This window comes from Nicotiana tomentosiformis, chromosome 4 (assembly GCF_000390325.3).
Source record: "Nicotiana tomentosiformis chromosome 4, ASM39032v3, whole genome shotgun sequence".
In the NCBI taxonomy this organism is placed as follows: Eukaryota; Viridiplantae; Streptophyta; class Magnoliopsida; order Solanales; family Solanaceae; genus Nicotiana; species Nicotiana tomentosiformis.
In genome coordinates this window covers 69,305,505-69,317,922 of record NC_090815.1, presented here as the reverse complement: position 1 = coordinate 69,317,922, position 12,418 = coordinate 69,305,505, and the positions used below count along the sequence as shown (strand labels likewise).

The following is a 12,418-nucleotide window of genomic DNA, read 5'->3' as shown; positions in this document are numbered from 1 at the left end:
CCAACTCAAGCTCTCGGGCCTTAGCAATTTCGGCATCCACATCAATGATACCAGCTTTGGCCTCTTCCAAGGTTTTTCTCCTCATGCTATACATGGAATAAGTTTTTTCAACAATGAGGGAAGCTGCTCGGCGCTTAAATTCTTCTTTGAGTTGAGTAACCTCGGCGGAAAGGTTTTCCCAGGCGGATCTAGCATATTTGAGGCTGATGTCGAGCTCGCGAACAGTTGAACTAAAGAGCCTATTATGCTCGATAGTTTTCCTGTACTTATCTTCTAGATGGGCATGTTTCACCTCCACAACAGCAAGCTTTTCACTTTTGGAGTTCAAGGCTACCTCCAAGTTAATCAGTCTTTCAGCAGAGGCAGCCTCGCGCTCGGTTGCAGCAAGGCCGGCGTCCTGGACCTCAGCCCATTTGGCCTTGGCTTCATCAAATCTAACCCTCAACGGCCCAACTTATTGGCTAAGGGTTACCACTTCTTACTTGCTTTGCTGCAAATGAGCCTCCAAAACAACGGCCTCAGTAGCTTTGGTTTCCAGTTCTAAGAGGCGGAGAATAGTTTGTTCTCGTTCCACCAAAAGATGATTTCGTTCAGTTCTTCCTTTTCACGAATCAACCTTTGAAGGCCTTCAAAAGCAAGAAAGTTGGCCTACAATACAAGAAGAAGTAAAACATAGAATACATCCATACAAAAGTAGAAGAAATAATGAAGGGAGAAAAGAACGTACCGCTGCGGCGTTATTCATAGCATTGTTCAACAAGCACTCTCCCGAGAGTGATTGAATCTTTTCCCAGTCTTTTTCTGAAGCCAAAGGCTTCCGATAGTTAGCAAACTCCACAGGCCGAGATAGCAAGTGGCATCCGGTAGAGAACGAAAGAGTAACGTCCCTCCTCCTTTGCGGATCTTCAAAAGGGGCAGCATAATTATGCCCCAAATTTCCATGAACTGGGGACTGTGGAAGAGAAACGCCTTCTTTATAGTCAGGTGCGCCGATGAAGGTGATGTAGCAACTGCCGGTGGAAGAGTTGACGAAGATGGAAGTGATGTGGCAGTTGCTGGTGTTGGTGAAGGTGGAGATGAAGCTGATGGAGTTGAAGAATGAGAGGCAGCTGCATCAAATGCTGTGCCGGTTATTTGATGCTCGCCAACCAAAGATGGCAAGGATCCGGTACTTAGCCTCGCAGCACCGGTTACAACAATTGGGGCCCGGAAGCGGGAGTTGGCATATTCTGCTAAATCAGATTCTCCCCAAAGTGCTGAGAGGTCGTCTTTAGTTGGTGCAACTATCTCAACAGGTTGAGCATCCTGTTGAGATGATGAGGATCGTCGCCTTCTATATAAAGAAGCTCCCTCATCACTAGCTTTTTCATCATCATCGATCATCACAGTGTCTACGACTGGCCCAGAAGGAGGACCAGTCATCTTTCACCCGTATTTAAGGGCCAGTTCGTTCCACAAACGAGTTTTGGGAGTTGTGACGTCCAAGATCTTCTGAACCCAATGGTTCAAACCTTCCACCACCGGTGGGATCCATCGAGTTGCTGAAACATGCGAAGGGTGAAGATACGGCCATAGAAGGATATATAGTAAAAGGAATACTATACAAGGAACTTACGAGTGCGGTTCCAAGTAACCGAAAAAGATGAAGCCGTTGTCGGAATGATGTCGTTGGTGGCAACTGCAACGAACTGTTCCATCCACCCATGGTTGTTGTCATCATCCATGCTAGACAACAAAGCATGGTGGCCACGCTTGCAAAGGTTTATCATCTCCCCGTGGAAGATTTTGGGGGAATAGAGATACATCATATGAGCTAGGGTTAGTTCCTCTCCAGTTTCTTGGCACAAACGTCGGAGGCAGGTGGTTGTCCTCCACATTAAAGGACTCACCTGTGCCAAACGCACCTGGTAGCGAAGGCAAAATTCCGTAATCATGGAATCAAGCTCTCCAAAATGCACCCAAAGTAAAGGGATACGTGAAAAAGTATGTAAAACCTTCCTTGGGAAGGGTCACTCGCTCCGCTAGATCAGGAGCAATAATTTCCAACTCATTGCAGCGGCAGTCCCCCTTCACAACAGGAATAATGGAAGGACGAATAGAAGAAGGGTACCTGCTAACAGTCCATGTACGAGGGTTAGCAGTAGGAAATTTTTCTTCGAAATCCTTCGAAGTACTAAGCCTTCTTGGGATGATGGAACCCACTGTTGGAGGAACGAAATCCTCGATTTTGTTCTTGCTCTTCGTAGAACCGGCAAGCTTAGAGGAAGAAGCCATTAGAAAAGAAGAAGGAAAATATTTTGTGTTTGAAGAAAATCAGAAAAAGGGTGGAAAACAAGGATGCAAATCAGAAGCTCAAGCAATTGTGAAACACAAAGGAGAAGAAAATTGCGTATAAGTGAAATTTTTTGCGGCTAAAAATATGGCCATGATTACCTCGATAATCGGCAAAAGCTGTGCTGAATCATGGGATGACGCGTGTTCGGGACATTAAATGTAGAGAGACGTGCGTCTAATTAACCGTCAGAGATATTTAGAGGGAGTTATAGTAATTCCCTCCAAAAAGGTATTTCTACCAACTTTCCGGTAACACAAAGTTATGTCACCGGAAAGCAGGGGGACTATTTGTATAGGGTAAAATATGATATGACACGTGGCTGACTAGAAAGAGGACACGTGGAATCCAAGATGGGATGCCTGAGGACCGAACGCAGCCACTCCGCTTGTCACCGGAATAAATAACCTTTATAAAGGTGTATTAAATACTCTGCGCCCGATAACATTTACTAAGGAATATTCTGCAGCATTAAGAGCGACGGTTCATTACAGAGAATTTGACATTTATGTTCACCGTTACATCTTCATCAATGACCCTCATAATTGACATTAAAGGAGGGCACGATCCTAAGACCTTTTTTCTTAGACATAATTATAAATAGTGAGCTCAGTTATCATTGTAAAAGGGGATTTTCTCCGGAAAAAACCTATACTACATTCTATACAAAGTTTTATACAATTTCACTTCCTTGCTTTTTGATCTCATCATTGCTGTGTTCGGAAATCGTGTTTACGGAATCACCATCTTTGCTATTTTATCTACATTCTAAGACTAAATATTGTGTATTTCTTTGATTGTTATATTATTTCAGGATCAAATTAATTCACTTGTCTAGAAACCACGTATAAATTTAACTGTATCGTTTTATAGGTAAACAAGATATTTAATAAATTTCTTAATATATATACAAGATATGGGCAAAAGCTACCAAGTTCTGGTGAACCGATACGTAATGCCAAACTTGCTCACTTTTGGAGAGTCCGAGCAACATAGTATCCAACATTTACATAATTTCAGTCAGAAGAATGGATCGCAACATCAAAAGATGCACAATATCCGTCATACATATGTACTGGAAAGCCAAGCAAATATCATGTTTGTTTATTAACAGGGAGATTCAATGGAACGTGACTAAGTTGTACAATAAGAGTATATCATAATGGCCAAAAAAGAAATTTGGAATTTTACTAATATTGGCACCTCTTTCTTTCTTTTGTTCAACAGTTTGAGAGGTATGACATACACTTCAAGAAACAGTTAGTTTTCGGCAATCGTAGTTAGCCATTCTGAGTGTAACTGCTGTAGTGACTCCAGCCAAAAAATGTTCTCTTAAGAAACTGATTACTTTGCTACCACTCTCTTGTATAAAACCAGATAAATAAGCAGCACTGATGAATGTAACACTCCTCCATCTCCTCTCTTTAGCATACTTTTCAAGTCCTTTTTTTATTCCTCCCCGTCCTCGTCCTCGTCCTCGTTCTCGTCCTTGTCTTCTTGTCCAACTCCACTATCCTTTATTAGTTTCACCAAAGCTTCTCCAAGGCACTTTGCAATAACAATGCTGTCTTCTAAGGCAGAACATACACCTTGACCAAGGTCTGGAGTCATGGGATGCAGTGCATCACCAACCACGCAAACGTTATTCCTCAAAATATTCCCCAGCAAAACATTCCACGGCAATCTCAATTTCAGCCGAGCGCAAGATATACAGTCTAGTGTAGTTCTCTCTACAACGACAGAGAGTTCTTTAGACACAGTACTGGCTTTGTTCAACACAAACTGCTTCAGTTTAATTGGATCTTGTTCTGCATTTCCATCAACTGCAATCCAATTAAAAAGGAACAATTAAACATGTTTAGATTAATATTCTGTAATGAGAAACACAAGCTCCTAACATCACTAAATTAGAATAATCTGTTTGCAAAATAATACTAGTAGCTGGCTTACAATGGACAGCAGATGGTGTGAATGTGCAGAACCAATACAAACTATTCTCATCACTATGAAGAAAGCCAAACCGAAGTCCACCTCCAAAAAATGCATGGAACTTAGGCTGATAACCATGTTTGTCCGGATACTCAACAAAGCCTCTAATTGCAGACCGCCCAGAATAAACAGGTTTCTGAAGCCCAAGCCAGTTTGCCGCCACAGAATTGACTCCATCACACCCAATTAAGGCCTTAATTGAAGATTGTCATAGTTAGTCATATCAGACTACAATAAGGAATTATATATTTGAAGCTTCAATAAGTAATAGGGATTCCAAGGTTGAAGAAAAAGCAATGTTGGACCATAAGCAAAAGATTCCGCAGAAAGATTTACCTTAGTTCTAATAGTGGAACCATCTGCAAGATGTACCACTTTCATTGGTCCAGATTCTTCAGTGGAAACAACCTTGGAAGAATATCTAATAGCGCCTTGAGGCAGTTCATTCTCTAATTTCTCCAACAGATCTTTCCTTCTCACGCAACGACTTTCATAATCTATACTGAAACATGATATAACTCGCCTTAGATGACTTTCTACTGACTTCAAGAACAGATATTGTGGCTGAGGACTCAGTCCATCCAGTAGTTGACGGAAGGAGAACTCAACAAAACAAATTGATCTAAGAAACACGTTGTCAACCAAGAGAAATATTGTTCAAAGATGAACTTTCTTTATCATAATCATAGGGATTAGGACAACGAACCAAATCACTTCACCAAAGAACAATCAGACAATTGGCAAGCAGCATCCCCTGAATACGCGATGCATCCTATTCATACTTAAGACCTTTGTGACAGATGTGAATGTTCTGTCCAAAGATGTCGTGAGATCGTCAAGGCTTATATGATAGTATGTGGAGATTAAATACATTAGTTTTTCTTGTTATACTTACATTACTTCGGTGTTTGCGAGTAAACTTTTTATCATAGTTATAGATCTGTATGTCTGTAGATTGTGATACTATTTTAGAGGATTGCTTATTTGTCGCAAAACCTAGATCATCTAGTGTTGGAAAAAAATGAACCTAATTAGAGGTGATGCATAAAAATAACGGACCCAACTAATATGAGAATGGATAGTTGATTGATTGATTGAAAAACTATACAAATAAATCTTTCAGTTAAGCATAGAATATTTACCAGTTATTGTCCACAAATGATACCTCCTTGATAGGTGCGCCTGAATCCGCAGAGAAACTTTTAATCCTGCAGCAATGGTTGATACTTGATAAAGAGTAAAACACAAGAAATCCCTTGCAATTTGGACAATCAAAGAATAATGTTTCCTGAGAAATTAATTTTGGAAATCAAGATACTACCACACAGAAAACAAATCTCCATTAATCAGTTTATCAATGTGACTGAAAATATAAATAGCTCTATTTATATCACAGTTTCATCAATAATGAGACGGTAAATCCACAGCCAGACTCACTCACAAAGAGAAAGTATGGAAAATAAATAAACACTTAAAGAGTTTATCGCAAACTTAATATTGAAGTTTCTCTTATTTACATGAAAAATATACGAGGTATGGATGGTTTAGTTCAATTCATACCTGTTGAACCGGAAGCAAAGGCAGTTGTTAGTATTTTGTCACAGGTTTCACCAACTATGCCACAACCGAAGCTAGCATTGTTGCGAAATAATACTGGATTTATCATAAGAAGTTCCATTATAACAAAGTTGTGCAATAGAGTAAGGTTTAATATTGAAAAATTAACACTTACGTATAATAAACACTCACAGTTGTTCCAATTTATTTGATGCTTCAAGCAAATTGAAACGAAAAGGAGGAGTAGAGGACTTCAGTTTTAACTTCCCATGTTTAATTCAAATTAGCCAAACAAAGTTACAGGACGTTTTTATAGGTTACAGGACGTTGTCATGGTAAAGAGATTTATATTTGTAACAATAAAACTTATAGGTTATTTTAGTTTCTACTAACTGAATAGCAGTAGTATTCCGCCTGTATTATATAAAAGTTACACAAACTCTTAACAATATAGCCTAATTATGGAAAAATTCATGTTTGAATCCTATAATAAGATATGGCAAAGAAAGATGTACTTCACCAGCATGATGTACAGTTAGATAGACATAGAATGATGTGCAGTTAGTTCAGTCGTCATGTGACAAGCTCTTGTTAAGTTCCCAAATATAGAACCATAAATTCAAGGACAACCCAGTTATACAATTATCACCGACATTTTAAAAGTGTAAATAATGTCACAATGAAACAGAAAGAGTGGTACAATAAGCATGTTACAGTTCAGTTGTAAAGCACAATGGCTTACAGCTAGAGCAACAACTTCAAACTAAATGTTCCTTTTTTACTTTAAGTGCATTTTGCATGTATATACTCAACACAAGCAGTAGCATAGCAACAATTTAGCATAGATAAAAGCAAAACTTTAAAACAAGTGATTACACAATGAAGATCAGGAAAAACAGGCTCATCTACGAAATGCCTTACTTAGCTGCTTCTTCTTCTGCAGAAACGAAATTCAAGGTAATCAGCACAGAAATAAAAACTTTAATTAGATGCCTCTTCTTTGGCAGAACACATATAAAAAAGATTAAAAAGTAAAACAAAGTCATACCAGAAAGACGAAGTTCAACGATCCGTTTCCATGAATATGCCGCTTTCCTTAGAGTGTTCTAAAATAGCTCTTTCCTGGGAAGCATGGTCCTGCCCTCCTTACTGAAGCCCTATATCCAATGATGACACTCGGTAAAGATTGGAAACATGCACAATAGAGCTATTTAGCAACATAATTTCCTCCTGCTCGGTTCAATTTTACTTCCAAAACCAGGTCATTCAAAAATTATGCCAGTAAACAGTTTTGATCAATGTTCAAACCCAAATGGATCACCAGCTGATGCCAGTGGTCCGTTTTAATGTATCAAAATGAAAACACTAATTCAAATCACATCAAGATGAGCACAAAAGACTGTTGCTTGGACTGGTACAAAAAGAAGTAGCTCTTTAGCAACAAAATCTTGGTTCATCAAAACAAATAACAGAATGCATCAGAAAGCCATGAAGTTACATGGATTCCAGTATGTAAAAGAAAAAGAAGAGAGAATAAAAGGAAAAGAAAAGACTAAGAAAGTTGTGAGAGAGTCCTAAAGCAAAAACCTTTTTCCGGCCAAACAACAATAACAAACTCAGTATAATTCCACGAGTGGAGTTCGGGGAGGGCAGTGTGTACGCAGACCTTACCCCTACCTTGAAGGTAGAGAGGTTGTTTATTAAAATCAAATCCATGTAGCATTTATTAAAAACTTGTTCCTACTAAAAAATTCTAATGCACCTGCTCCATCAGTGTTTACGTTTTTCTTTTCCTCAGAACTTCAGATCAGTTCTCACACCAAACAATGACTCATCAACATCAAGTGAATAAAATTTTAGCCTACTAAATAATGTTTGATCAAAGTTCAATCCAGAAAGTGGTCAGTTTATATCAGTTAAATCAAACACTTTGAATAAATCCAAAGGCCAGGGCATTCCCCTTTAGGTCTCTTTCTCACACCACGGTTTGCAGTCGGAATTCTTCCAATCTCGTAACTCTTGCTACCTTCTGTCATGCATCCTGTACGACTTTTTCTAGTATGTGCGCCTATGCGACTCTTCTCTCCTTTTTCCTCCAGTTTTTAACCAATCTCTAGGCCTCACTTTGTAAGCATATATAGAGCTTGATAAGATGTCTCTCTGGGCATCTATAGGTATACTGAAGTTCTTTACTCGATACTTTGTTGAACTTACGAATATTGCTATATCTTATTTCATAAACCCGGTTATCCATTCGTATGACTTTACTGCATCTAGGTAGGTCATACTATACCATAACACTTACTTCGATTTATCGTTACTGAGGTTTGCTACCGAACTCAAGGTTACTTTCGTTGCTTATCCCATATGTATAAATCTGAGTCCTTTAATGCTTCCTCATTACTGTTCATCTTAAGAATGACGGCCTAATCTCATCTCATACTTTGTGACTTTTGTCCATCCATTATTGATTCACCTCAATATTGATCTATAATATACCACTGATAACTTGAAACTTCTTACGTAATACCTTGCCACTAGGGCTTACGTTGCATCGAGGAGTATTTGAAGTGATTTTCTTGATCCACTTAGTGGCGATACTATACTTCAATAACCGTATTTTATAGCATCCCAATATGATTCACTTACGTGGGTATTTTAATCCCGTGCAATTCATGAAATCCTCTTCAAATCATTACTTAATCGAAGGCCCAATCTTCATCCTTTATCTATCACAATTACACCCTCATTGTACTATCAGGGCAGCATTCCATCTCTTCTAAATGCATTAGTCTTAAACTCCTTTGAGTTCATTCAGGCTATACTGAGCTTTGTATAACTTAGAGAAACCATTAGCTCTCTTATTTTCCTGGGCTTAATCTTGAGGACTTATTCATTCTCGTCACCTTCTCACTCGCCCTTTCTTATCTTTACTCATGTCTTCCTAAAACCTTGTCGCTTTACCATACTTTAGCTTGCGACTTACACATATCTATTTATTTTACTCGCAACCTTTCCTCAACTTGCTTGCTCATAGATTTCCTTATGTTATTCTGGAACATCAAGCGAGATATCATATCGTCTCTAACTCTTGTTTTACTCTCTTGACTAGGCCTCTCGATATCTAGAAATCATAGGTTGGAAGATATGCCACTGACGACGCTGCTACCATTCCTGGATACTGAATCCCAGCGCTTCTAGCGTTCTATCTGTAGTATGGACTATTCACAACCTTCGGCACTTAAGTATCTCGTACGTTGTTCACCTTTACTTTACTTACCTTAAAATCTCGCATCACGTCTTCTATCTCTTTCATAACTTCCCTTCTGCATAGGTATGATTTACATCCACAACTTGAAGCTCTATTATTACACTTGCACCTCTGGTGCATACACAATCCAGTGGGAGCTTCATACTGACTTCTTATGAGGTTGGTGCTCTTCTAATTGGCTTTATTGTAGAGCCGTTACAGAATATGGTTGTTGTACTATCTCTCTTGTACCTCTGATATTAAAAGTGATTCTGCAATGTTCTCAATCATGATGTCTAAAATTTTCTAGGGTCCAATAATCAGACTCCTGATTTGCTTTGTTGATGTAACTATTTTAGTTCCTCTTCCTTCTGATCGGCCCTTATGTAATCTTATGCTATCTTCCGATCTGCGGCTCATGGTATTAGTTATTACTTTAGCCTTTCATGGAAGCTATGGAATATCTATGATACAATCTTCTAACAATTCAATCCTTTGTCTATAACCTGGACTCAATTCTTTCTTTTAACTTATACCGGAGTTTTCTACGCTGTATGATTGTCAACATATATGCTGCATGGATAATACTCCAAAATCTTAAGTGCATTCATAACGTAACTAACTCTGGATCATTGATCGAATAATTCCTTTCGTTCCTTCTCAACTTTCTTTAAATGTAAGCACTTACTTTTTCTGGTTATTCTGCCACTTGTTGCATGAATACTTGGCTTATCTTAGTTCCCATGCATGTCGGAATTTTGTACAATTCATATGGTCTCGAATATTACTTTTGGTTTCATTTCTCGCTCATTAGCCATGCCAGGTGCCACTTCCTTATGGAGTGCATACAATATTGTTATGGGACTGTTGTTACAAGACCATTTCCTCTTTTGGTTACTGTACTTAGGTTGAAGCCTTCTTCCTTATTTTCTCAACTAGTCTTTCGTTATAGTATTTAGGGAGAACCTTCTGACTCTTGTAAAGCCGCGAGCTTATTACATCGCATTCCCGATAGAATTTTTGATATCCTTCCTCGCTTATAATTATCCGTAGTTACTTACCTTCATGCCCTTGTGCTTGTAGGGTTGCTTGATATTTTGACAGTCTTCCCGCTGGCATTCTCTTTTATTTCCGTAACATTCATACGGTACCTTTAACTACTCCAACTCTTATCTGAATATTTTTCAAGGGTCGTAATATCATTATCTGCGAGACTGAATTCCCCATGTTAGGGTTCACTATGTTCATCTTGCACAATCTGTTGATTTGTCTGTATCCTCTTGTCTAGCCATAACTAGGCTCTTCCTGGATCAACTACTAACTACTCGTTGGACCATTCTCATATCAATATTCTGCGTAATCTTTCTTGGGTTATTTCCTTTGTCTTAACTTACGTCTCGCACAGGCTCCTTCTCTATGAATAACATCTCGGGTAGGAACCCTTACTTTCTCTCCTTGACGTCGTGTTTGCATAATGTTCTGGAATCGTAGCATATCTGTAGGCTTTGAATAGGTGCAATCTTATCCCCTTCTCATTTTTATCGCATTCTTCTTTACCATTCCATAGTTACTAGAACCGTTTAATTCTGACTTAATGCCACATCACTCCATATTCCCCCCTTTAGGGGAGTGCTAATATTTAGAGCTACGATGATCTACGTATAGATGTTTTACCTCTTCATCTTTAGCATCTTTTCACATCATCGATGGCCCTTACTCGCCTTGCGGTAATCCTTCTGTATCAAGGAAAACAAAAATTCCTTACTCGCGAGGGTGACACTTAGTATAACTGGCACATACAATCCCTTAAGCTTAACTTTGCTCACATTGCTTGCTTTAGGGAAGCATCTTCCGGAATGACCATTCTCTGAATTTCTCATGAATCTTCTTCTGCTGTCCATTTTATTATCGCCAAAACGCAAATCTAAAATTCTCATGATGTCGACCATTATCAAATCACTCAGTCCCTAATTCATGTTTAGTTTATCTTGTGCACCAATTTATACTGATTTCTATTACTCTGGGGTCTAACTTTTCCTTTTGGTAATCACGTTAGAGTCACGAACTTATTTCTCGAAATGAGGATATGACTTTATGGCCTATACTCTTTTGTTGTCTCAAGGCCTGTTACCTCTCTTATTTTCCTTTCCTTGTCTATAGACTCTGTAATACTGTCATCTTTTGATCTACCGTTGTCATCCATGTATCACAGCTTACTCCTAATACTTCATTAACTATCTTCTTATTTCCTGCTAACATTTATGTCTATCACTTTATTCTGAAAACTTGAACAAGACATTCTTTTGCTTTTAGCTCCCCTTGCTCCATCTACTAGCTCTTCGGGTTGCCTAACATTCTTTCTCTACTAGGGACGGGAGTCACACTAAGATAATATTCATCCCTTCTAGGCTTCCAATGCCTATCTTTGTAGTACTCATATCTAGTTGTACTATTTTAGAGTGCACCATCTGGGCGTCTCACAAGGAGATCTATTAGCACATTTGCAATATCCTTTGGAAATGTCAGCTAACGCTAACAACCCATCCACCATTTTGGGTTACCCTAACCCTAGCTAGATCCTGATATCCCGCCTTCTCTTATACTACTTATGTTAGCCCCCATAGGGCATAAATGAGATGGGTGTGGCCAATTGTACATACCTCTGTTATTGTTGAAGGTAACTCAAAAGGCTTATATTCACTCCTCTACGATAATCTTCATTAGTTGGGTAGATTGTACCCTTTTTCATCTTGCTTCTTTTACTTGCTGAAACTTGTATCTACCTTCCGATCCTCTTATTCCTTTTTACCATAAGAGTGGATAAATATTCTTTCCTTAAAGCTCATTATCAAGAACCTTACACATTTTAGTACACGCATGATCTACTGAAGACCTCACATTTGCTCATCACAAGAATCATGCAAAATCGAGTTTCTCTGACTGAACTCTTCCACAACTATATCTCTTATCAACCGTCTTTCTGGATGTAGGCATCATCGTTTATTAATAAGATAGAATTTAGGAAATTGAGTTCTTACAACTGAGCTCTACCACACGATCTAGAGTAAGAAGAAAGAGTGACAGTCCTAAATGCCCTGTACCCTCCTGCTTATAAGTGTGGTGCACAACACACCCATAAACAAGACTCTACTAGACACGGCTTATAGACTCCCTAGGACATAACTGCTCTGATACCACTTTTGTCACGACCTAATCTGATATAAAAATTTATACATTTGACATACTGGTCTATAAGACCAAAACGATCACTCGTACACTGAACATAGGCC

At 38.7% G+C, this 12,418-nt stretch overlaps 1 protein-coding gene across 1 annotated transcript; it reads right to left on the bottom strand.

Annotated features, from left to right (window-relative positions):
• Window positions 1–3,408: 3,408 nt before the first annotated feature.
• Window positions 3,409–6,764, bottom strand: LOC104118786 (monooxygenase 2-like; the record flags this gene model as incomplete). Its single annotated transcript, XM_070200324.1, has 6 exons — window positions 3,409–4,155; window positions 4,283–4,514; window positions 4,658–4,818; window positions 5,464–5,529; window positions 5,882–5,974; window positions 6,755–6,764. Coding segments are annotated over 6 exons (936 nt in total), but the record flags the coding sequence as incomplete, so codon positions are not given.
• Between the last annotated feature and the right edge of the window lie 5,654 nt (window positions 6,765–12,418).